This window comes from Sus scrofa, chromosome 11 (assembly GCF_054392235.1).
Source record: "Sus scrofa isolate SSC_HxYL_T2T_F1_AM1 chromosome 11, Sscrofa_HxYL_maternal_Yorkshire_Landrace_v2.0, whole genome shotgun sequence".
Lineage (NCBI taxonomy): Eukaryota > Metazoa > Chordata > Mammalia > Artiodactyla > Suidae > Sus > Sus scrofa.
The window spans coordinates 72,442,284-72,469,746 of record NC_139393.1 but is presented as its reverse complement, the minus strand read 5'-3'; the positions used below and the strand labels follow the sequence as shown (position 1 = coordinate 72,469,746).

Here is a 27,463-nt window from a genome sequence, read left to right as displayed (position 1 = left end):
TGTGGACCAGCTCTAGCCCTGGCAACTCAGCAAACCTAGGGTGCATGTCTCCAATGAGGTCTGAACCCCCTCCTCAAAGAGGGGCTCCCCCTCCAAGCTGACCCTTCTCTGAGGACGGTCTTTCAGCCCAAGACTCAATCCTTAGGGTTTTCTTTTTGTCTTTTTGTCTTTTGTTGTTGTTGTTGTTGCTATTTCTTGGGCCGCTCCCGCGGCATATGGAGGTTCCCAGGCTAGGGGTTGAATCGGAGCTGTAGCCACCGGCCTACGCCAGAGCCACAGCAACGCGGGATCCGAGCCGCGTCTGCAACCCACACCACAGCTCAAGGCAACGCCGGATCGTTTAACCCACTGAGCAAGGGCAGGGACCGAACCCGCAACCTCATGGTTCCTAGTCGGATTCGTTAACCACTGCGCCACAACGGGAACTCCCCTTAGGGTTCTCTTTAATCATTATGGTCACCCTCCTATCATAACGATGCTTTTTCACTGTTGCTGTTGGCTGCATCCGCAGCATATCAAAGATCCTAGGCCAGGGACGGAATCCAAGCTGTGGCAGCTATAGCAATGCCAGATCCTTAATGCACTGCACCAGGCCAGGGATCAAACTGGTGCCGCTGAAGAGGAAATTCTTTTTCGTTTTTTCTTGCTTTTTAGGGCCACACCCACAGCATATGGAAGTTCCCTGGCTAGGGGGTCAATCGGAGTTACAGCTGCCGGCCTACACCACAGCCACAGCAACGCAGGATCCAAGCCACATCTGCGATCCACACCACAGCTCGTGGCAATGCTGGATCCTTAACCCACTGAGCGAGGCCAGGGATCAAACCCCCATCCTTATGAATACTAATTGGGCTCATTACCACTGAGCCACAACGGGAACTTCCGAGAAAATTCTTTACATTAAACTTTCCCTTTTAAAATTACTATGTGGGAGTTAACGTCGTGGCGCAGTGGTTAACGAATCCGACTAGGAACCATGAGGTTGCGGGTTCGGTCCCTGCCCTTGCTCAGTGGGTTAACGATCCGGCGTTGCCGTGAGCTGTGGTGTAGGTTGCAGATGAGGCTCAGATCCTGCGTTGCTGTGCCTCTGGCGTAGGCCGGTGGCTACAGCTCCGATTGGACCCCTAGCCTGGGAACCTCCATATGCCGTGGGAGCGGCCCAAGAAATAGCAACAACAACAACAACAAAAGACAAAAAGACAAAAGACAAAAAAAAATAAAAAATAAAAAAAAATAAAATAAAATAATAAAATTACTATGTGATTTCTGTCTCCCGAAGGAACCCAGACTTTTACACATTATTGGTATCAGAAATAGTTCCAAGAGACAGAGCCACAAAAATGGGATTGAAGGACTGGTTTGGCCAGGTCCTTGAGCTTGAGTGCAGTGATAAGTTCCTTGTCAATGAGAAGCAAACAGTTAGTAATCAGGAGTTCCTGCTGTGGCACAGTGGGTTAAGAATCCATCTGCAGCAGCTCTGGTCACTGCAGAGTTTCGGGTTTGATCCCTGGAACTTCCATATACCCCGGAAGCAGCCATAAAATAAACAAACAAACCAACAAACCAAATGTTAAGTAATCCATAGCAGGTATGAGCACCACAATTAATGAAGATATCATTTGTGGCTGACAGTAATAAAGTGCTAACTGAGGCACACGCCTTGTAAACTCAAGTGACTGCTACACTTGACCAAAGCAATGATGAAAGTAAGGGCTGGGACACTGGGATAGATTCTGTTGAGCACATTAGAGCACTTACAGAGAGAAAATAACAAGCTCAAGTCAGTGGCAGCCCTAGAACGATCTTTTATTTTTTGTAGCCACAGAGCTGATTTACCCGAAAATCAAACAAAAATTCAATTTAGAGGATTGTTAAATTAAAACAGAGAGTGTTTTTGTTTGTTTTAGGACAGCACCTGCAGCCTATGGAGGATCCCAGGCCAGGGGTCGAACCGGAAGTGCAGCCACCGGTCTACACCACAGACATAGAGCAACGCCAGGTCCAAGCCACGTCTGCAACCTACACCACAGCTCACGGCAATGCCAGATTCCTAACCCACTGAGTGGGGCCAGGGACCAAACCCAAGTCCTCACAGGTAATAACTGGGTTCATTACTGCTGAGCCACAACGGGAACTCCTAAAACAATAGTTTAATTCGGAGTCTCGCCAAGTTTCTACTGTGAAATTCAGGACTTACATTAGTAAAGAACAGGCTCCTCAAACTTAGAGGGAAACATCTGACTGTACCTAGATGAAACTGACCAATTTAAACCCCCAAGTCCTTCTGAGCCTCCCTTACCAGTAGAACTAGCTGGCCTTTCACTGCTTAAAATTCCTAGCATAACTTTACTTAGGGCAGACACCACGAAAGGGGACACTCACTCAGACCTGCCCTAACCACTCCAGATGTCACCAGGCAGGTGTGCACTATGACCTAAAGAAAAGAGTTTACATGCTAAAAGAATTCTAAAACTTTGCTGGTAATCTAGCAGAAACCCACTGAACACGTGTGGGAACAGGTTTCTAAAGGTGTTAGATCAACAGTAGTGACTGTAACACTATATCTGGTTTCATTAATGGATGTGTGCTGATTTACCAGATCAGAGGTCAACAAACTGTCTTTGTAAATAAAACGTTACTGGGACGCAGCCATGCTCCTTCATTACACACTGTCTAAGGCTGCTGTCACACTACAATGGCAAAGATGACAAAAACCATACAGTCCACAAAACCTAGGGATGACTCTAAAACACTGGGAAAAGTGTTCTGTCAAAAATATCTTGAATTATACTTGATAGTTAATAGCTGTTAAGTCTCAGTTACATGAAAAACTATCTTCTGTCAGATACAGATGCATTCGAGTGTTATGCAATTATTTCATTAATCTATTTCACTCAAAATCCGGTACATAGTTTTAAATATTTTCTTTAAACGGTAAATCATATTTTATTTTTTTCATACTTAACTTTAAATGTTACCCAAAAAAGGGCTATAAGTTAGAATTCACTAAGATGGTGACTGAGTATTCTGGTTCCAAGATACAAAGCTACTGCAGCATGAGACTGAGATAAAGCATCACCTAGCTGTCCACCTGCAAGTAGTTTCTCACCAAGGAGAAAAGGAGTTTGCTGCAATACAATGGTGGCAAAGAGGGCTACATCTGGAACCCAGGGTGTTCTCTAGGGGCTTAATACTTCCATGCCCAATACTAAAGGTTAATTAAAACCACCTCAACCAAAAAACAGAACAATCAAGCACTCAGACACTTCAGGAATGAAGGTTTGGGTTACACCATCAGGTTAAGAAGCCAGAGCCGTTGAGCTTCGAGCTGAGGGCAAAAGCATGGAACCCGAAGTTGAAGAAAGATACCATCTATATCAACTCTAACTTCATGACCAGTTATAGACAGCAGCTCTGCACATTTTCTCTTTGCTTCTTTACATACATGTGTTTATTTGTGCATATAGTCAATCCTCACAATTCACAGGTTCTGTACCTCTGAATTTGCCCACTCACCAAAATTCAACTGTATTAATCCCCAAATTAATACTCAGGGGACCCTGGCAGTCATGTATGTGCAAAATGGTGACACACTTGAGTCACTTCAAATGCATATTCCCAGTTGAAGTCAAAGTAACACTCTTGTTTTGTCATCTCTCTTGTTATTAAAGGAAAAAAAGTGCCCTTCCTATTAAAAGTGTATTTAGTATCATGTTTTTTATTTCTGTGCTTTTTGTCAGTGATTTCACTGTTTAAAATGGCCCCCAAGCACAGTGCTGCCCAGCATTCCTAAAGGCAATAGACTGTATTGCCTTTCCAAGAAGATATGTTTGTAAGATAAGCTTCATTTAGACATGAATAACAACGCTGTTGGCCATGAGTTCAATCATAATCAATCAATTATACTAAATAGGATATTTTTAAACAGAAACACACAAAACAAGGTTATGTTTTGATCTGCTGATAAAAATGTAGTGACCCAGGCCTTGAAGGATCCTAACCCTGAATTTCCTCCCAGGTGCAATGGTTTGATATTTGCTAATTCAACATGCACAATGACACGTGGGCTAAAACTACCATGAATAAGGAGAATCGCCTGTACTAACCACATTTTCTCTAGTTCCATTTTCATTTTATATACATGCTGTGGGAATTAACTTTACAATTTAGTTTTTATATAACTGAATCCTGAGTGGGACAGTGGTGAACTGAGAGTAGTAATTAATATAGTCAGTGATGGATACAATGGCTGTTGGAACTGTTATCTTCTCAAGTGGGGTACAGATAAGAATTTCTTCACTTACAAGAGCTGTATCATGTTAGATAGAAAATAGAGTCGTTTCGTTGTTCTGGGGTTCAACGTATATAGAAGGTGCATACGGAAACTAAAGAGCTTCAGTATTTCCCTTTTACACAGTGTGCTAAAGTCATGTTGCAGGAGAAAAAAATCCAAACAGTCATTACTTGAGAGGGAGGGAGAAAGAACTGGGAAGGAACAGGAGGGAATTCTCTGTGGCACTGACAGTGTTCTAATCCTGAAGGAGGCATACATATAATCCGAAGGGGTATACAGGCATATGCCGCTATCAAAATGTGGCAAACATATACTTTAAAATGGACGTTTTATTATATATAAATTTTAAACCCCCCCCAAAAAAAAACTGTTAATGATATGCATGTTGAAGTATTTAGGGATATGTGTGCTGATGTTATTTTGAGATACACTTTTAAAAGGATTAGCGGGGAGTTCCCACTGTGGCTCAGTGGGTTATGAGCCCGAATACTATCCATGAGGATTCGGGTTTGATCCCTGCCCTCGCTCACTGGGTTAAGGATCTGGAGTTGCCATGAGCTGTTGTGTAAGCAGAGGACATGGCTCAGATCTGGTGTTGCTCAGATCTGGTGGTGTTGTGGCTGTGGTGTAGGCTGGCAGCTGCAGCGCCAATTTGACCCCTAGCCTGGGAATGTTCATATGCTGCAGGTGTTGCCCTAAAAAGAGTATATAAATAAATAAGTAGACAGAGAAATAAATGTCCAGATGGGTATGTGTTAAAAAAAAAAAAACAAAAAACTAGTAACTACATTAATGGTAGAATTTAGGTGATGGGTATAGGACTATACATTATAAAATTGTTTCACCTTTGAAAAATAGCTAATGAACAGAATGTTGGGGAAATACACAATATAGTGTTAGGATGGGAGCAATACACAAGGGGGTGCTGTAAGGGCACAAGTTAAGGCACTTAACACCTACAGTTAAAGTTAATAAAAAAAGGCAAAGAAAATTATTTAAAGTATAGTTGATTTACAACGTTGTGCCAATTTCCGCTGTACAGCAAAATGACCCAGTCATATATACACATACAAAATTAAATAAAATTTAAAGTTTAATTTCTCAGTTTCACTAATCACAGCGCAAATGCTCAGCAGCGAGTGGCTAGTGTAGGTGTGGGGGCAGTGAGGATGATACAGAACCTTTCCCATCATCACAGAAAGTTTTATTGGACCTCGCAGGGTGGGGTAGGGGGTCTGGTGTCCCCTGAGATCTCATCTGAAACCAAAAGGAAAAATGGGAAGGATGGACCTATATGAAAGGGCTCGAGAGGAAAATCAGCATTTCAAACACAAAGACTATCACATGCAAATGTCCAGAACTCCAATGAGATCCTGCTGTAGAACACAGGGAACTATATCTAGTCACTTACGATGGAGCATGATGGAGGCTAATGTGAGAAAAAGAATGTATATATGTATGTGTGGCTGGGTCACTTTGCTGTACATTAGAAAATTGACAGAACATTGTAAACCAGCTACAATGGAAAAAATAAAAATCATTAAAAAAAAATGCCCAGAACTCAAGATGAAAGAGACTTTCAGAGAAATCCAAGTCCAGTATTTCAGCTAGCTCTCCTCTCCATCATGACGTCATTACTCTGGAGTGGGTCACCCTCACTGCTAGACGGTTCTAGTAAACAGCCCGAAGGGAAGAGGGAAACCAAGGAAGTATCTGCTACAATAATGCAGGTGACATGATGGTCACTTGACCATGGAGGAGTAGCAGTGGAAACGAGAAAAACAGACTGCTTAGAAAAACCTAAGAGAGGAAAAGAGACTACATGTGACTTAAGTATCTAGAGGTAACCAAGGTCGGGTGGAGCGGAGTCCAGGAGGATACCCAGAGCATCTATGAGAGCAACTGCCGGCCACTTTAGTCATCAAAAGCCAGTGAATTCCTAATACCATCTACACAGCAAAAAGCCAAATAAACTCTACCTTACTATCTGCCCTACTAAACAAACACACTTTTTCAGGTTTTTCCAATTCAGAGCCCACAGTTTCTATGTAGTATTTTACTTTGTCTTTTTTAGATCTGCAACTATGGCATATGAAGTTCCTAAACTAGGGGTTGAATCAGAGTGGCAGCTGCCAGCCACAGCCACAGCCACACTGGATCCAAGCCACATCCACAACCTACGCTGCAGCTGGCCACAGCCCAGGATCCTTAACCCACTGAGTGAGGCCAGGGATCGAACCCGCATCATCATGGATACTAGTCAGGTTCTTAACCTGCTGAGCCACAGTGGGAACTCCTGTGTAGCGTTTTAGTTCCCTGGCTGCCTGCTGGAGCCCTCTGTACAAGGAAGGAAGGGGAAAACAGGGAGAGAGGGAAGGAAGAAACACTAACTTGGTGATCTCAAAAACTCTGGGTTCTGCAGAGGCCTATTTGTTCTGGGCAACAGCATGAAAATGCCTCACCTATTTAAGAGTGTGGGGAACATGTGGAGAAATTAGCCAGGAGTTTTCAATGGGCTGGGAAAGCACTGCTATCTGTCCCATTTAAAAAATGAAGATACAGTCTCCTGCTCTGTACAAATTCATTATGCACTATAGATTTAGAAACTAATTATATTCAGAATGTGCAGTTCCATCTAATTCTACACCACATCCAAAGATGCTTTGGATTCATTATGCTTTTCATAATGAAGATTATGGACATTAATGTTTCATTTAACAAATGTTACTGAAAACTATGTATAAACCTGTGATCATAACAGAAATAAATAAGGTAGCCTCTCCCAAAGCAGCAACGAGGAAAATTTTGCAGCTTTAGCTTTATGACAACTTCCTAGCCTACAGGACAACCACTGACTCTGGAGAGAGAGGGGCTGTGTTATTACACTGGAGTCTCTGCCACATACTGACATTTTTACAGAATATATAATATGAAGAATGGGACTGACCTCAAAATAATCTTGGAGGGGAGGATGAAAGTACAGATGAAACAGGATCCACCAGGTGTTGGTAATTTTTGAAGCTAGGTGACAGACAGGACCCCGTGGTACATGATGCTATTTTCTCTACTTTGGTATAATTTTAACATTTCCCAAAAATAGAATTTTTTAAACTTAAATCCTTTCAATGAAGATAAGACTTGCTGATAAAAATTACCTCTTACATTAAAAAAATTAAGTTTTGAAGAAAATAGTTCATGGAAACTCGAGTAAGACAGACACCTAAGTACATAAGCCTACCTCACCTATTTAAGAGTGTGGGGAACTGACATTTCAAATTCCAGAAATGTCAGACTTCATTTAAAGAGATAAATGCATAATTTAACAGGAAAAAAAATTTTGTTATTTCTCCAATAGAATTTCTTTTTCTACTGTAGAGCATGGTGACCCAGTTACACATACATGTACACATTCTTTTTTCTCACATAATCATGCCCCATCATAAGTGACTAGACATAGTTCCCAGTGCTACACAGCAGGATCTCATTGCTAATTCATTCCAAAGGCAATAGTTTGCATCCATTAACCCCAAGCTCCCACACCTTCCTACTCCCTCCACCTCTCCCTTGGCAACAACCACAAGTCTATTCTCCAAGTCCATGGTTTTCTTTTCTATGGAAAGGTTCATCTGTGCCATATATTAGATTCCAGATGTAAGTTGTATCATATGGTATTTGTCTCTTTCTGACTTCACTCAGGATGAGAGTCTCTAGTTCCATCCATGTTGCTGCAAATGGCATTATTTTGTTCTTTGTTATGGCTGAGTAGTATTCCATTGTGTATACACACATCTTCCTAATCCAATTGTCTGTCATGGACATTTGGGTTGTTTTCATGTCTTGGCTATTGTGAATAGTGCTGCAACGAACATGTGGGTGCATGTGTCTTTTTTAAGGAAAGTTTTGCTTAGATATATGCCCAAGGAAAAAAAAAATTTTAAAGAAGTCCATCTAAAAACAGAAATTTTGGTGAGTTCCTGACGTGGCTCAGCGGTGACAAGCCCAACTAATATCCATGAAGTTGCAAGTTCAATCCCTGGCCTTGCTCAGTGGGTTAGGGATCTGGCATTGCTGTGTGTAGGTCGTAAATGTGGCTCAGATCCTGCGTTGCTGTGACTGTGGTGTAGGCCAGCAGCTATAGCTCTGATCTAACCTAGACTGGGAATTTCCATATGCCACAGGTGTGACCCTAAAAAAGAAAAAATAAATACATAAATAAAAACAGAAATTTGGGGAAAATTGTCAAAACATTAAAAGGATAGGACTAGATTGGTAGGCAAAATCCTTTCCAAACACCCTCCCAGGGGAAGCGTGCCATGGAGGGGACAGTAGTTCTCTGAGAGGTCCAGACTCTGACACAAGGAAAACGAAGGGGTCCTGGGACTTCCCATCCTCCAGACAAGCAGTCAGCCTTCTTCTACAATCAGAATTCAAAGACAGGGAGTTCCTGTTGTGGCTCAGCAGGTTAAGAACCTGACATAGTGTCCATGAGGATGCAGGTTCAATCCCCGGCCTCATTCAGTGGGTTAAGGATCTGGTGTTGACACAAGCTGCGATGGAGGTCTAGGTCACAGATGCGACTCAGATCTGGCATTGCTGTGGCTGTAGCGTAGGCCAACAGCTGCAGCTCTGATTTGACCCCTAGCCCGGGAACTTCCCTATGCCACGGGCGCGGCCTAAAAAAGAAAAAAGAAAAAAATTAAAAAAAAAAAAAAAAAGAATTCAAATATTGCCAATGAGCAAGTCTGAGAAACAAATATGATCATAAAAATCAATCCTTAAGAAACTAATACCAAATAAGAGAATTTAAGGAAACCAAATTAGTGGAGCAAATAGAAAAAGAAATCTAAAAATGAATAGAACTGATATTCTAACAGATCCACAAGCATGCGACACACATTAAAAAACAGACCAAGTATCTATGCACTGACTACTTCAGCAGTGGGAACGCAGTGGAGAAAGACAGATAAACAAGCTCCTTTCTGCCAGAGGAAAGGAAGAAGAGTACTTAAGAGAGGCAAATAAGTCCTCCCTGAGAAAATAAGGTTTGAGGCAGGGGTGAGGGTGGAGGGAGCAGTCCTGAATGACAAGAGGCCTCCAGCTTGCCAAATCTGACCAGGAAAGGAGGACAAAACAAGCGCAAAGGGTTCGGAAAGGACCAAGCTCAAATTCAAACAATAGAAAGGAGGCTCCCAGCATCTGTTCTTAAGAAAGACAGAGGATACAGGCAAGAGGGATCATACTGGGCCTCGTGGGCTATGGTAAGAAATTTAGGTTTTATTCTAAGAGCAAAGGGAAGTCACTAACAGGTTTCTGGCAAGGAACCAACCATCTGATTTACATTTTAAAAAGAGCACTCTGGCTGTGGGGTGGAAAACAGATTAGAGGCAGGCAAGAATGAAAGAACCGTGGTGTTATGAACTAAGAATACCAAGTTGCATTACAGTAAATATACTCAGATTCCGCTTATGCTTTAAAGCAAAGATGTGGTGTGTATTTCCACATTGTTAGTGTTTTCCAGTGTGGCCAAAAGAATGTATTCATGCGATTATAGAATAAAAACATAAACTGAGGAATATGTTTTGTTAAAGATGTTACTGATTAAATAATCACTTGCAATTGAAAACTCTTGGAGACTGTTTGTAAACATTACAGACATATCATATTTTATAATCAAGCAGTCAATTAAGTCAGGAAAGAAAAACAAAATAATCTTGCTTCAAACGTTTTTGTTAAACTACAGTTCAAAGTTACAGCATTATAATCAGATACCGTAGTGAATACAGATGATACAGACTCTCAAATTTAAAGCAGTCCTTAGCTTTTATAAATACTAAAATGTGTATTAGTGAAGTGAGGGCATGTAAACTGTGTAAAATGTTTCAAAATAATCCACAGGTATAAATGATATAAGATTGGTCATGGGTTAGTAACTGTTAAATTTGGGAGACGGATATATAGGGATTCATAATACCATTCCCCACCTTTGTAAATGCATGAAATTTTCCACAATATGGTTTTACTTTAAATCTTTTTAGGAACAGAGTAAGGAAATTAAAACAATTAAAGATACTTCATTTTGGTCTTTTTAAAGGTAAGTTATAATATAAACTCTGCACCCATAAACATTTACAGCTCCTAGAATAAAACATAAAAGATTGTGCATCACTCATGCAGAAACATGTATACAGAAACCATGTTAAAATGATACTAGTGGAGTTCGGTCATGGCACAGTGGTTAACGAATCCGACTAGGAACCATGAGGTGGTGGGTTTGATCCCTGCCCTTGCTCAGTGGGTTAAGGATCCGGTGTTGCCGTGAGCTGTGGTGTGGGTTGCAGACGCGGCTCAGATCCCACATTGCTGTGGCTCTGGTGTAGGCCAGCAGCTACAGCTCCGATTAGACCCCTAGCCTGGGAACCTCCATATGCTGAGGGAGAGGCCCAAGAAATGGCAAAAAGACCAAAAAAAAAAAAAAAAAAAGATACTAGAGAATGTAGTAGAAATAAGAACGGTGAAAATGCTGTCTGTGGCTGTCAAAGGAGCCACCCTATTCCATGATGTACAATTAATTACAAGCACAGGAGTTCCCGTCGTGGCTCAGCGGTAACAAACCCAACTAGTATCCGTGAGGACACAGGTTTGATCCCTGGCCTCACTCAGTGAGTTAAGGATCTGGCACTGTTGTGAGCTGTGGTGTGGGTTGCAGAGGAGGCTCGGATCCTGTGTTGGCTGTGACTGTGGCGCAGGCCAGTGGCTACAGCTCTGATTAGACCCCTAGCCTGGGAACTTCCACTGGCCACAACTGTGGCCCTAAAAAGCAAAAACAAAAACAATTACGAGGGCAAGTTGATGGGTGTTCTCAACATGTGGGGGAGAGGACTAGGAATCTTTAAAATAGCAGGAAGATTTCAAACAGCTCCCATTTACATTTTCTCAATGGGAAGATCAGAACAATGTACTCAATACAGGATTCCAGACTGCTCGTGGAAGAAATCTGAGTACAAGATAAACCATTAGTGGGAAAACTGGACAGCCACATGTGAAAGAATGAAATTAGAACACTCCCTACACCATACACAAAAATAAACTCAAAATGGATTAAAGACCTAGATATAAGACCAGACACTCTAAAACTCTTAGAGGAAAACATAGGCCAAACACTCTCTGGCATAAATGACAGCAACATTTTCTCAGATCCACCTCTTAGAGTAATGACAGTAAAAACAAAAATAAACAAATGGGACCTAATTAAACTTAAAAGTTTCTGCACAGCAAAGGAAACCCCAAACAACACAAAAAGACAACCCACAGAATGGGAGAAAATCTTTGCAAATGAATCAACTGACAAGGGATTAATCTCCAACATTTAACAAACACCTCCTACCGCTCAATAAATACCAAAAACACAAATAACCCCATCAAAAAATGGGCAGAAGATCTAAACAGACAATTCTCCAAAGAAGACACACAGATGGACAAAAAACACATGAAAAGATGTTCAGCATCACTCATTATTAGAGAAATGCAAATCAAAACCACTATGAGGTGCCACCTTACACCAGCCAGAATGGCCATCATCAAAAAGACTACAAATATTAAGTGCTGGAGAGGGTGGGGAGAAAAAGGAACCCTAGTACACTGTTGGTGGGAGTGTAAATTGGTGCAACCACTGTGGAAAACAGTATGGAGATTCCTCAGAAAACTAAAAATAGAACTACCATTTGATCCAGCAATCCCACTCCTGGGCATCTATGCAGAGAAAGCCATGACTCGAAAAGACACATGTACTCCGATGTTCAATGCAGCACTATTTGCAATAGCCAAGACATGGAAACAACCTAAATGTCCATCGACAGAGGAGTGGATCCAGAAGATGTGGTACATATACACAATGGAATATTACTTAGCCATTAAAAGGAAAGAAATAACGGCATTTTTAGCAACATGATGGGCCTAGAAATTATCATGCTAAGTGAAGTCAGCCACACCAACATCAAATGCTTTCACTGACATGTGGAATCAAAAAAAAAAAAAAAAAAAAAAAAAGGACAGAATGAACTTCTTTGCAGAGCAGACACTGACTCGTAGACTCTGAAAGACTTATGGTTTCCAAAGGAGACAGTTCAGGGAGTGGGAGGATGCGCTGGGGTTGTGGGACGGAAATTCTGTGAAACTGGATTGTGATGATCATTGTACAACTATAAATGTAATAAATTCATTGAGTAATTAAAAAAAAAAAAAAGATAAACCATTAGTCACAGTGCTGTCCTTGTCCAGTCATGAAAATGTTTAACAGGAAAGATGTAACAGTGAAGGAAACGAAGAAGCTACTATGTGCTGGATACTTTCAGTATATTCAGTTCACTTCATTTTTACAACAAAGCTGGAAAGTGAACATCTTTCATACTTTTATAACTGAGGAAACTAAAGCTCAAAGAAGTTACCAACCTGCCTGGAGACTCACAGTAACAGTCAGAACAAGATTCAGTTCCAAAGCCTACCTTTCTCTTCAGCACAGCTCATGAACCGTTTCCCATACAAACCAGGCTAACCCTCCCACAGTTACTAAACCTTGTATGCCTCACTCACCCAAGGCACCACTGAATGTAACATTTTAGCCACAATCCTTTCCAACCTTCCAGGCTGAAGTCTAGTGAGAGCCAAGAATGCTTTGGCAAACTTCCTTGCACTGTTTTGTCCAGATGCCTCCAGCTAGACATTCTTCACCTAGACATTTCTTACTGGGAGTAGAGCGGTTTCCTACCTTCACAAGGTTGGGTCCCAATCAGCGCTCCAACGCCTCCCCACAGCAACCTGGAGGACCCTCTGCAGCCACCTGCCATGAGCCAGTCCACCTTGCAGGTGTGCCAGAACAACTACCAGGGCTTGGCAGCTGCCATCACCCACCAGATCCACCTGGAGCTCTATGCCGCCTACATCCACCTGGCCGTGTCTTGCTGCTCTGACCTCCAATGGTGTGGCTGTGAAGGACATTGCCTACTATTTTCTTCAGCAGTGTCATGAAAGGAAGTATTCTGAGGAACTGATGAAGCTGCAGAACCAACAGCATAGCTAAATCCCAAATTCCTCAGGCTGTCTAGAATGCAGCAGAATACGTGCTACACTCGGCAAACAGGACGAATCAGTCCCTGCTAGAACTGCACACACCAGCCACTGAAAAAATGATATGCACTGAATGAGCAGATAAAATCCAAAGAACTGGGTGTCACCAACTTGCACAAGATGGGACCTCAAGAATCTAATGAGGCAGAGTACCTCTCTTACAAACAAACACAGGGGCATCTGTACAATTGAGCTAAGCCTTGGACTAGCTTCCAACAGCCACACGGTCACTTTCCTGGTCACCAAGGCAATGTGTACACATTGGCGTTACCTATACCTTTTCTGTAAGTTGTACCAAAACATCCATCTATGTTCTTTAATTTGTAATATCCCTTCAAATAAAATAATGGGGTATCCCCCCAGAAAGTCACACATCCTGCCCCCTCTGAAGGTTGAATTCCTTTTCAAACTAAACATCTCTTACCTTCGAGGATTAAAAGAGGTGTCCAGCAATTCTCTGTCCCTTTTAAATAAAACTCAGATCTTTATTATGTTAAAATTTTATCCAATATAATTTCCATTTAGTAATGTGATACGTAAATACCACTTCATCTACAAAATTTCTGTGGCCCCCTCCAATCAGCCAGGAAGAATTAGTGATTAGTCAGTCTTCTGATGCACCTCGGTCCCTTTTCCATAAGAGAACTTAGCAGTGTAAGCGGTGATGGTGAAGTGCTCTTTCTCCCTGAGACAGTGAACCTCCTAACTGGGCTCTGCCCTCACCTTCCTGCCAGTCTAGTCCCCAGGCTGCTGCCAAAGCAATCCTCCCAAAGGGCACTCCCAATAAAAATTCAACAGTATTTCCACATTGCCGGCTAGATTCAGTCTAAGTCCCTTCACATCAAAAGGTAAACAAGACCCTTTGTGATCGGGTCTCAGGATATGGGTCCAGCCTGCCTACTTCTCACTCCTCCACCTCTTACTTTATATTCCTATGACATAATGAACTGGCTGAACGTCCCTGAACATATGAGTTCTCACACTGCCCCCCTTAAACGTGTTATTCCATGAAAAGGCCTTTCCCACTTGCCTACCTGGAAAATTTCCACTCCTCCAGCAGGATCCTGCCCTCCAATGCTTGTTCCGTTGTGAAACTTTCCCTAACGACTTCAGTGAGAAGGTGGGAAAAGTCCCTTCTATGCTCCTACTAGACGGTGCAACCCCAGACTCAGAAGCACACAACTTCACCTTGCAACACCACAGTCTTGGGAAGCTGACCTTCACAGTGTGCCTGCCTCTCTCAACCCGCAAAGTCCCAAAGCTGATCAAAAGCAAGTTTGAGAGACTCAACTGTTTCTTCTTTATATCACCTGGTTTAGTATCTTGCACAAAGTAGGTACTCAATATTTACTGCATGAATATAACTAGATACCTTCTTACTTAAATGTATAATAATTCATCAGACTAACAGAATCTAAGAGACGTAATTACACTTATAAATAAAATCAAACTGATATTACCAAAGACTCAAAGATATTAATGTTTTTAAAAACTGTAAATACGGCTGTTTTTGCAATCTCAACTGTGTATTTTGAACCATATAATTTTTATTCCTTTACTACATCCTGGGAGATAGTGACAAGGAGAATCATCTCCTATTTTCTAAGAGATCAGGCAACCAAACATCATGCCATCTCCTGAGCAGCATTAGAAAATAGGTTTCTCCATAAACAAGCATTAATCAAAGGTTAGCAAAATACACAGGAAGGGCAGAAAAAAAATGGAGTAGCAAGGTCTTTCACTGAAGTTAGTATTAGAATCTGTCACATTTTAGAGGGAAAAAAAAGAATTTTAATAAATATAAAGTTGAACGGTTAAAAGTATGATGTGCTGAGAATCACAAACAAGACTGGAAAAACCAACCAGACTGAAAAAAGGCAAGAACTAAAGGTCAGAGATGCTAAGGCTCAAACTAAGGCCAGGTGGCAGAATGGAAGTAAGCCTGGAAGTGGTTGTTGAGACTGCAACACCTAGAATGCCAGAGAGGAGGAAAGGAGATTATTCTAAAAAAGAAAAGGGGGAAAAAAAAGTACTATCTATAAAAAGTCCTATCTAAATCCAAGATCAAAGCCAGATGGGGCAGAGTCTGGAAAAAGTTGCATGCAAAAACACAGAAAACAGTGGAATCTGGCCACAGCAAGACAGAGGAAGTTCATTATCTTAGCAATTCTACAGTCAAGTGAGGACCAATGACAAAAGAGTTTCAATAAAAATATACTGAGCTGGAAACCGTAGACCTCATAAGAATCTCTCTCCAATCACTCTAACCTAAAAAAGTATACACAGTCAAACTGAAAGAAAAGGCTGAGTAGTCATGTAGCAGGTACATCTGGACAATGTCTGCACCAAAATCTTCCTGGGTAAACCAGGAAAATAAAATGTTAACAGATGTGCTCAATTTCAGTGGACATTAGTCTCTATTTCAATTAACTGTGAAGACATCAATGGTGTGATGGGATTCCCTGCTCAAGGAATTTCAACTTGGAACTAAGTTTAAAATGGTCCGTACACTCTCAAGCACATTCTATGAGGCTACCATCACCCTGATACCAAAACCAGACAAAGACACCACAAAAAAAATGAATACTACAGATCATCATCATTGATGAACACAGATGCAAAAATCCTCAACAAAATATTAGCAAACTGAATTCAACAATACATTAAAAGGATTATACACCATGATCAAGGGGGATTTGTCTAAGGGATGCAAGGATTTTTCAAATTATGCAAATCAATCAGTGTTATAAACCACATCAACAAATTAAAGAATAAAAACCACATGGTCATCTAAATAGATGCTGAAAAAGCTTTTGACAAAATCCAACACCCATTTCTGATAAGAACTCTACAGAAAGTGGGCAAAGAGGGAACCTACCTCAACCTAATAAAGGCCATATATGACAAACCCACAAGCTAACATTACTCTCAATGGTGAAAAGGTGAAAGCAATTCCACTGAGATAGGGAACAAGACAAGAATGTCCACTCTCACCACTTTTGTTCAACATAGTTTTGGAGGAGCTAACAACGGCAATCAGAGAAGAAAAAGAAATAGGAGGAATCCAAATTGGAAAAGAAGAAGTAAAATTGTCACTGTTTGCAGATGACATGAGACTATACATACAAAACCCTAATAAAGAAGCTACCAGAAAACTACTAGAGCTCATCAATGAATTTGGTAAAGTCACAGGATATAAAATTAATATACAGAAATCTCTTGCATTCCTATACACTAAAAATGAAAGATCAGAAAAAGAAATTAAGGAAACATTTACCATGGCATCAAAAAGAATAAAATACCTAGGAATAAACCTACCTAAGGAGGCACAAGACCAGCACTCTTCACTCTTGAGAACTATAGGACACTATTGAGAGATATCAAAGACGACACAAACAGGTGGGATGATATACCATGTTCTTGGACTGGAAGAATCAATATCAAAATGACTATCATACCCCAGGCAATTGACAGATTCAGTGCAATCCCTGTTATATTACCAATAGCATTTTTCACAGAACTAGACCAAAAAAATTCACATTTTATGGTAACACAAAAGACCCCAAACAGCCAAAGCAATCTAGAGAAAGAAAAATGGAACTGGAGGAATCTGGCTTGTTGGCTTCAGACTACAGTACAAAGTTCCAGTCATCAAAACAGTATGGTACTGGTATAAAAAACAGACATATAGATCAGCAGAAAAGTACAGAAGCCCAGAAATAAACCCACACACATATGGTCAATTAATCTAAGATAAAGGAGAGAAGACAGTCTCTTCAATAAGTGGTACTGGGAAAACTGGACAGCTACATGTAAAAGAATGAAATATTAGAACACTTTCCAACCCCTTACGCAAAAATAAAATCAAAATGGATTAAAGACCTAAATATAAGGCCAGACATTATAAAATTCTTAGAGAAAAATATAGGCAGAACACTCTGACATAGACTGCAGCAATATCTTTTCTGATCCACCTCCTAGAATAAAAACAAAAATAAACAAATGGGGCCCCATTAAGCTTAAAAGTTTTTGCACAGCAAAGGAAACCATTAATGAGACAAAAAGACAACCTACAAAATGGGAAAATAATCTTTGCAAACAAAGTGACTGACAAGGGATTAATCTCTAAAATATACAAACATCTCATACAGCTTTATACCAGAAAAACAAACAACCCAATAGAAAAACAGGCAGAAGACCTAAACAGACATTTCTCAAAAGAAAACAGACTGACAAAAAGCACATGAAAAGACACATAACATTACTAACTATTAGAGAAATGTAAATCAAAACTACGAGGCATCACCTCACACCAATCAGAATGGCCATCATCAAAAAGTCTACAAACAATAAGTGCCGGAGGGGGTGTGAGGAAAAGGGAAGCCTCCTACACTGCTGGTACAACCACTGTAGAAAAACAGTATGGAGGTTCTTTAAAAAACTAAATATAGAACTACCATATGATCTAGCAATCCCACTCCTGGACATATATCCAGAGAAAACCATAATTGGAAATGATACATGCACCCCAATGTTTAGTGAAGCACTATTTACAATAGCCAGGACAAGGAAGCAGCCTAAATGTCCATCAACAGAGGACTGGATAAAGAAGATGTGGTACATATATACAATGGAATGTTACCCAGCCATAAAAAAGCATGAAATAGGGATTCCCATGGTGGTGCAGTGACAATGAACCAGACTAGTATCCATGAGGTGGCAGGTTCAATCTCTGGCCTTGCTCAATGGGTTAAGGATCTGGTGTTGCCCTGAGCTGTGGTACAGGTCACAGATGCAGCTTGGATCCTCCATTGCTGTGGCTGTGGTGAAGGCTGGAAGCTGCAGTTCCAATTTGACCCCTAGCCTGGGAACTCCCATGTGCTGCAGTTGTGGCCCTAAAAAGCAAATAAATAAATAAAATTTAAAAATTAAAAAATAAAAAAGCACAAAATAATGCCATTTGCAATAACATGGTTGGATCTAGAAATTATCATACTAAGTGAAGTCAGACAAAAACAAATTATTATATGAGACCACTAATACGTGGACTCTAATAAAAATGATACAACAGAACTTACAAAATAGAAACAGACTCAAAAATTCCAAAACCAAGCCTAAGTTAACCAAAGGGGAAATGTGGGGTGGGAGGGGGATAAATTAGAGGGCTGGGATTGATATATACTCTAGTATGTATAAAATGGATGGCAAACAAGGACCTACTGTATAGCACAGGGAAATTCACTCAGTACTGTGTAATACTCTACGTGGAAAACAATCTGAAAAGGAGATTTTACATATATATCTATATGATTTACTTTTCCGAATGTCTAAAATTAAGACAACTTTGTAAATCAACTATATTCCAGTAAATTTTTTTAAAAAATAATTAGAGCATAACTTAAGGTCGAAAATATAAATAAATAGATAAATAAATAAATAAAACAGTCCATACAAAAAAAAAAGTTCAAACAGTCAACCTTACTTATCCATTCTGAAAACATTTATTGCACATGTACTTTAGGTCAACGTGTTTTAGGTGCAGACAAGGATGCTTTCCATAAAGCTTATATGCTAGAGGAACAGACTGACCAGAAATACAAATGAGGAAATTCAAGACAATGTTAAGTTTCATGAAGAAAATACAAAAAAGGTAAAAGGAGAGTATTAACTCACCTAGAGAGTGTTTCTTTTTACATAGTATTTTAGGGCTGCAATATGAATGCTCATTTGAAGTTATCAGAGAACAGCTTTCCAGAAGGTAGGAACAGCAAGAGTAAAGGCACTCAGAAAATGAGCTTGGCCTTTGGAAATAAAGTTGATGTGGTGGGAACCTAGTGATGGAGAAGATTAAGATAAAAAGAGACAGGTAAGCAGGAGTCAGATAAAGAAGGCTTTGCAATATTGGTGGGGTACTGTGTTGAGACGAGAACAGAGCAAGAGGACAGAGAGAGACTACCAACAACTCCAAGTTCTGCTGTCAAGAGAAACAATGATACTGTTCAGTAGCTGAAGCAACACATTACATCAAAGAAGAGAATAAGATGGAAACTCTACAGCATGTTGGGTACTGATGTCAACAACCAGCAGAGGAACAAAGTGATGATACAGGAGAAACACGGTAACTGTAGACCCAATATTTTCAGATGGCGAGAAATGGAATTCAGGGCATAAGTACAGGAACTGGATCTGCCAGGAATAGAGGTGCTTTATTCACCAGTATAAGAAAAGTAGCAGAGTGAGTATAAGCGGGTAGGCTAGCAAATTTAGTGCTAGAAAGAAGAGAAAACTGACCTGTGACGGCTTTCCTTTTCTCAACAGACAAGATCTAAAATAATGAGGCAATGGACGAAAGGAAAGGAGGGATGAAATGGGAGATTCAAGGAAAGAGGAAAAGGTGTGAGACACTGCTTTTCAAGAACAGACATACTAGGGAATTGTAGGAATGTTAGCAGTATTGTGTGTGCATTTGAAACAGAGATCATCTGCTTAAAAGGAGACTAGTCACCAAGATTATCTTCATTTTTTTTCCATCCACATTCAGCTCTGAGATCGACAAACAAGCTGCCCAAGCTGGATTTGATTAGTTCAAGTTTTGCCAAATGAGTGAAACAAAAGAGCACAGGGGCGAGAAAACCAAACGGTGTCTGCAATGGCGGGACTACCAGATGGACCACTAAATCTAAACTGAGAAAGGAGGGAAGGGGACACAGATGTGTCACAAAGCATGTTTTATATCCCCAAGTGGTTTGTAAACTCAAAGCATGAACAAAACCCAAGATCTCTATACTACACTACCTCACCAAAGAGCACTACAGTGACGCCTCTGCTGAGTCTTCCCATGTTCCAGAACTCCATAATACAAACCCAAAAGATCTTTAAGTTTTACCTTTATTTTATTTATTTATTTTTGTCTTTTTGCCTTTTCTAGGGCTGCTCTGGCGGCACATGGAGGTTCCCAGGCTAGGGGTCTAATCGGAGCTGTAGCCACTGGCCTACGTCAAAGCCACAGCAACTCGGGATCCGAGCCACGTCTGCGACCTACACCACAGCTCACGGCAATGCCGGATCCTTAACCCACTGATCGAGGCCAGGGATCAAACCTGCAACCTCATGGTTCCTAGTCGGATTCGTTAACCACTGCTCCACAACCGGAACTCCAAATTTTTAAGTTTTACTTTTAAAGAAAAGCAGCATTCCAAAGATCGTAGAAGAAAAATCAACTTATGGTTGAAGTGATGTTTTCATTAAGAGCAGGTGACCAGGTTCACACAATATTTCCACATAATCAAAGATTAACAAACGGTGGACAATAATCAAAGGAACACTATGGCTATAGAAATTAAACTTACCTGCAATTAATTAACTTCACATGGGAGGGTAAAGCCTAATAACTACAGGGCATTTCCTTTTCTGAACAACTATCCCTGTCCCACAGCATCTAAACTACTGCATTTCTGGGCACTCACGCAGCAAATGCCAACTAGTCAAGTGAACTTGGGACGTGGGCACTGCTGCTAACCATAACCTATATCATTAAGTCAATTTCATATAATTCTAGAAGCTGTCTGTCCATCCATTAGAATACTTAGTCTACAAGAGTCCCCAGCTTATCCCCAGCGAATACATTTCAAGACCCCGGTGGATACCACTGATAGTACTGAACCCTATCTATACACTATGCTTTTCCTATACATACACACCTATGATAAAGTTTGATTTATAAATTAGGCACAGTAAGAGATCTACAACAATACTAATAAAATGAAACAATTATAACAATATACTGTAATAAAAGATGTGAATATGGTCACTCTCTTCTCAAAATGTCTTATTGTACAAATACAATGCCTTTTCCATCTTAACTAGCACTTTATCACACACTGTGGTCACAACCTTTGCAGTCTCAGGCGCAACAGCCAAACTAACACAAATTTCTTTTTCCTTTTTTTACAATTGCGCAGATAGAAGATCACTCTTACCGCAGATCTTAGAAACCCCAGCATACAATGGTTTTTTCCTTACTAAATCAAAAACTTTCACTTTTTCACTTTAAGGAAGCACTTTAACGCTTCTCTCTGGCATATCCCGACTTTCCAATTGTCAGCATCACAAGGCTTGCACTTCAGGACCATTATTAAGTAAAATAAGGGTTACCTGAACACAAGGCCTGCGATACCACTAATAATCTAGATGACTACTAGGTGACTAGCAGATGGGATACACGGGACAAAAGGATGGTTCATGACTGAGCAAAACAGTGCCGAGATTGCATCACGCTACTCAGAAAGCTTCGCAATCAATCTAACACCCATGAGTTGTTCATTTCTGGAATTTCCCACTTAATATTTTTCGACCATGGTTGACCACAAGTAACTGAAACTGAAAAAAAAGTGAAACCGCAGGTGAGGGGGGGACTACAGTATACAAATTACTAAAGTCATTCATTTTTGCTACTTTATTCTTCCCACATTTAAATAAGGTCAAGATTATCCTAGAGAACACAAAACATACTTTCAGTAAATTAGGTTCATATAAAAAGTATCGCCATCTTTGCTACTCATAAGATTTTTCAACTCTTCTTCTTTATTTATTTTTTGTCTTTGTAGGGCCACATGTGCGGCATATAGATGTTCCCAAGGCTAGGGGTCAAATTTGGAGCTGCAGCTGCCGGACTACACCCCAGCCACAGCAACGCCAGATCCAAGCTGAGTCTGCTACCTATACCACAGTTCATGGCAACGATCCACTGGGCGAGGCCAGGGATTGAACCCAAGTCCTCATGGACACTAGTAGGGTTCGTTACCACTGAGCCACGACAGGAACTCCTCAACGTTTCTTTTTCAGTTCAGTGAAATAAATACAAACTGAGTCCAAAAAGAATGTTAAGGAAGAAAAAGAGATAAAAGGAGGTTTGGTTCCCAGGTTGTGTTCCTACTTAAGTCACCAAACAGAACAAACCATTAGCAGAGAATTAAAATTGCTTCCTTATCTGTAACATGAGAATACTAAAGTAGATACTACTAAAGTTTTCTTTCTGCTCCAAAAATTCTATTCCTAAACTTGTACTTTAGATTTCCCTCTATTCAAAGGCCTTTTTGAAAAGGGGTGCTAAAAGATCGAACCTTTGAATTCATGAGCCTATTACATAGCTTCTTTCTCTGACTTAAAATTAACAGAAAAGCCCAGAAAAAAAAAAAAAAAAAGTATTTTCAAATCAGAAAAAAACTAGGCTAATTACTAAGCCAATTACTAGTGACTGGCTCTATCTACCGCACACAACTCTGTTTCACATTCACTCTTCTCACAACCACTCTTTCTCTCTCCAAGCCTTGGACCTAACAGTGGAATCATGCAGTTCAGAATGCCTCCAAAAGGATTTTGAGGGTAGAGAACCTAGACACAGAACTTCTTTGGTAAAACTGGAGCTACCAACACTTTGCTAAGGAAAGTCAGAGGTTCTTTCTTATCTTTATATCCCCATCAACAAATACAACAGATACCTAATTTAACTCCTCTATGTAATCTAACAGTCATTCTCACTAGTGCTTTCTTTTTAGAAATGCAAAATTTCAGGTGCCACCTAGGCATACTGAATCAAAAATTGGGGGTGTGAGGCCCTGCACTGCTTTTTAAAAAGCTCTCCAGGAGTTCCCTGGTGGCCTGGCAGTTAAGGGTTCGGCACTATCACTGCTGTGGCTCAGGTTCAATCCCAGGCTCAGGAACTTCCAAAGGGGCATAGCCTCAATAAATAAATAAATAAATAAGCCAGCCCTCCAGGTGAGATTCTGATGCACACTCAAGCCTGAGAACCACTGTGTTAAACATGTCAGGAAATCACCTTCCTGTTCTTTACTGCTGGTGGCAAACCAACGAAAAAATGCTGATTTTTCTCAGCTGCCACCACTTACAAATGACTGCGCCCACAGGATGCCGCAAAGCACTTCTGTCTCCAGCTCACACACAAGATGAACTTCAGAGTCAAATAACCTGAGTTCAACTTGCAGCTCTTAGAATTAACAGCTTTGTGAACTTATCCAATTTAATTAAACTCCTGGAGCCTCCATTCTTTCTTTGTAAAACAGAAATAGCATCACATTCCTCCATGTATAAGAGACAGCTTAGAGCAAAGAGCCTAGCAGAGCACCTGGTACACAGCAGCCCTTCGACAAATTTAAGATCTTTCTCCTTTCTTCCCTACTACCTGTCCCAACCCCCTGCTACTTCACATAGACAACACCCTAAAGAAGACAGCACTCTGGCCCCCTAAGAAATGTAACCAATGCTTCCTGTAGAGAAAAGCTCTCTGCTGAAGTTTTTCTTCTGAAAAATACCATGGGGAAGAAATGACCTACAGAATCACACAGAACAGAAATTCTAAAAAGGTGGCCCACAAGCTTGTGGAAAAAGCAGATCATACAAAAGTGTGCACCTTGGTAACTTAAAAAGTAATTGACGCTAACTAGAACTCAGAGCAACTTTCTCTTAAATGACCAAAATTAATTAATGGTAACTGAACATTAAGCTACACTTGACCAGGTGGGAGGTGTGAACTTTGGAAAACTCAAGAGAACTGGAATATGTGACCTATATTAAAGTGGTTCAGGCATTAAAATTCCAATTCCACAGATTTCCTGGGGCAGTCTGTCAAATTCTTTCTCTCAGGGTTGTCAGGCTACATATTCCGATTTGGGGTCCCCAGGGGAAGCCCCCTCACCAAAAAAAACAAAAACAAAAAACCCCAACACTGCCATGAATGAAACCTAAAAATTGGAGAGGGTTATTTTTTTAAGTTGATAACTGTGGGGTTTTACCAGGAACAATGCCCAACTTCAGCTCTTCACTCCCTCTAATATTAAGCCCAATAGTAAAAGGTTGAACCCGACCCCCTTGACTACTAGCCTATACATGGGGATGAAAATAGATCAGCGCACATGATATGTCATTATACTCAAATATTTCGCAGAGTAACCAAGCCACAAGCATCAGTTCAATAGGCTCTTGGAGCTTTAATTCTTACTCCTGCCAATGACAACCAAGACGGGGCAGCTCTCTTATTTTTGCTATTCTGTTAGAGCAGCCAACATTCCAAACTGTAGGACTGAAGTGAAACGTAAGCGTTGGCATCTTTTTAAGAGGACGTTTTTCCAGACAACTCGTTAAAGGGAAGTTGAATGACAGCAGGCTGGGAACTGAAAACTACAAACTTAGTGCCTTGCCCGCCGGGAGCCTGAATTCCAGCACCGGCTCCTTAACGCACCCAACTAACAACTTCTATACACAACACAGAGCAGAGTGGTGTGATGGTTACTCACTTTTTACAAGTTAACACTGTCCTCCTCACTTTGCTCGGCCGGACACTCTCCCCACCCCACCCCGCCCGGAACTCCAAAGTGAAAGAAGCCTCCCTTTCGGCCACCTTTACCGCCTCCTCCCAGCACCACTGACCAAGAGTCCCCAGGCGCCCAGCGAGACCGGGACCCGATGGCTGCTCAGGTCTCCGCGTCCCAGGACGCTCCAGAAGTGACTGCCCGGTACCCCGCTTCCCGACCCCTTCGGCCCCCGGTCCTCGCTCCAAACCCGCTGTCCCAGCCCCGAGGCCCGCTGGTGCCCGCACCTCTTCCCCAGACAAACCCGGAACCGGGCGCCGGCCCCGGCCCAGGGGCGGGCTCAGGCCCAGGTCGGGCCGCGGAGTGCCCGGCTCCCGCTCCACGTCCCGGGCCGCCCTGAGACTCGCGCCCGGACGCAGGCGGAGAAGCGCCGGGAGGCCTGGCCCGGGAGTGCGCTCCTCCGGCCGGGGCAGGACACGACTCACCTTCGTACTGCAGGTCCACCAGGACCAACAAGAAGGGGAATACCGAGCCCAGCCGGCTGGTCACAGAGCCGGGGGCCACCATGTCCGAGGACGCGGGCGGTGAGGAAGTGTAAAGGTGCGGGGCCCACGAGCCCCCGCCGGCACTCCGGCTGTAGCTGCACCCGCCCGCCGTCGGCTCTCGCTCGGGCCTAAGGCGGCTGGCGCCCAGTGGAGGAAGGCAGCGGTGGGCGGGGCCCGGGCGGCGCTACGCCCCGAGCACCGCCGCCGCCCAATCGCCTTCTTCCCGGCCGCTCTCCTACTGGGCTCGACTGGGTCGTGGTTCGCGCTGATAGGCTGGGGAGGTCGCCGCCCCGCCCCGTCTCTGATAGGATAACGTGGAAGCACGAGACGAGGCTGCGTCCGCCGGTGGCGGAGCTGTGTGGAGCTGTCAGGAGCCCCAAACCGCCGAGGCCGGCCAGAGGGAGGCGGCCACGGGGGTGCTGTGTGGCCCCGCCAGTCCGCATGCGCAGGCCGCGAAAACCTTTTTGGGTCGGTCCCCGCGCGCTAGGTTAGCGAGAAGGAGGATGTCAGCAATCCGAAGTTTTCTGGCGTGCGGTTTGGACAGGAAGGTGAAGCCGCTGCGTCCGGAATGAGGAGCCAAAACTGGTCCCAGGAAGTCTTAAGTCGATCGACCGAGGAACACGAAGAGTCAGAACGTGCTTCCTCCAGCTGAGCGTCTCGGAACAAATACAGACCTCACTGAAGAGTGCTCGAGAAACGGTCAGAAGCTGGGGCTCAGCACAGTTAGGGTGAGCTGATGTAGCCAGGAGCATTTGGGGGACCACCAGGTACATTAGGGACCTAAGGCAGGTAAGTGGGAATGGCATGGAAGCTGGGGACCATGCTCCGATTGTCCAATGAACCAGCATATCCAGAAAAGAGAGCAATTCTGGAAAATTCTCTGCAGAAGAAACCAGGGAGACACAGCGGCCAAGAGAGCAAAGGGCTCTTGAGAGTGCAGCCATCGCCACCTATAAGGGAAAAAAGACCTGTTAGGACGGATCTTGTATCTTGTGCTCATCGGACAAAACTCAGCAAGACAGACATGAACTTGAACAAGATAAAGTTCAAGTTACTCAGTTTGGCATTAAATTTGTTCACAGCCACTTCCTCTGGCTTCCCCAACACAACGCACGTGGGGTGAAACAGTAATACCTTTATGTCAAGCATTGTCAAGTGCAAACTTACTACTTTGCCAGTGAGTATGCATTTGCTACCTTGGTGCTAATGCACGCTTTAGAATTCATGAATGATAAATAGCATTGTGAATTCGTGATTTCCTAGAAATACACTAAAGAGGGTAAAAACTTTCTAAGCTTTTATTCCACGGGGAACTAATGCAAAAGAGATGGTGTGGAGAGAGGAAAAACAAACAACTGAATCCACTTGTAATTGTGGTGGAAAGCAATATAATATAATGGGAGAGTGGAGGACTCAGATGCAACAAATGTAATTCCACACCGCAGTTATTATCTAAGTTATCTTCATCTGTAAAGTGGGTATAATACTGATGGCCTCAAAGGTTTGTTTTGAGGTTTCATGAAGTGGGTAAAAATTGTAAATTATGAAGTATTATACAAATGTTAATCATCCTTCTAACAAGAACAGGATCATGAGACTCCTCTTTGGAAAAAGAAGGAGGTGTTGGTGAGAAAAAAAAAAAAAAAAAAAGCAGATGATTTCCGTGTCCACAAGTAGTTAGTGAAGATATCATACAAATGAGGTACTATGACCAAAGCAGCCACCAAAATGCTGAACATAATGGCAAAAGATTTTTGTAAATAACTAATACTACACCATGAATTATCACCAGAATGCTGCCTGTAAGTCTCATCTTAAGGAAAAAGCAGTACTAAAGAAGTTCTAAGGATGGATATTAAAAATGAGTAATGAGATGATAGACCGTGTGCCATAGATAATAATAAAAATAACAAGAGTCTTCATTGTTAAGTGATTTTAAAAATTCATCAATCTTAACTGCAATGTATACATCTAAGGATAACCTGACCCCCTTGCTGTACAGTGGGAAAATAAAAAAAAAAAAAGAAAAATAAAGTCTCTATGTATGTATATACAAATATAAAAAAAAAAAATTCATCAATCAGGCTTCTCTCACCTTAGACTGCCCACCTTCTTTCTAAGGGGTGTGTATCTCCCCAAATAAGTGTGCTTTCACTGTGGGGGAAAAAAAAAAT

The 27,463-nt window shown here is 41.8% G+C and overlaps 1 protein-coding gene and 1 long non-coding RNA gene across 6 annotated transcripts in view; both read right to left on the bottom strand.

Moving 5' to 3' along the window:
- The window catches only part of DNAJC3 (DnaJ heat shock protein family (Hsp40) member C3), a 79,577-nt gene extending 54,123 nt beyond the window's left edge, over window positions 1-25,454 (bottom strand). For 4 of the 5 annotated variants that reach the window (XR_014818789.1, XR_014818788.1, XR_014818790.1 and 1 more), the window contains exon 1: window positions 25,230-25,454. Coding sequence is in view for 2 of the 5 variants with exons in the window: in XM_084981036.1 (XP_084837162.1) it covers window positions 25,230-25,311 (82 nt within the window). In the remaining 3 variants the exon portion in view is untranslated. 5 annotated transcript variants of the gene reach the window in all.
- LOC146398677 (uncharacterized) lies at window positions 630-9,085 on the bottom strand. Its single transcript, XR_014819759.1, has 2 exons — window positions 1,257-9,085; window positions 630-923 (listed from the first exon to the last, which is right to left on the bottom strand). It is a non-coding gene; the product is annotated as an uncharacterized LOC146398677 (long non-coding RNA).
- Window positions 25,455-27,463: the final 2,009 nt, after the last annotated feature.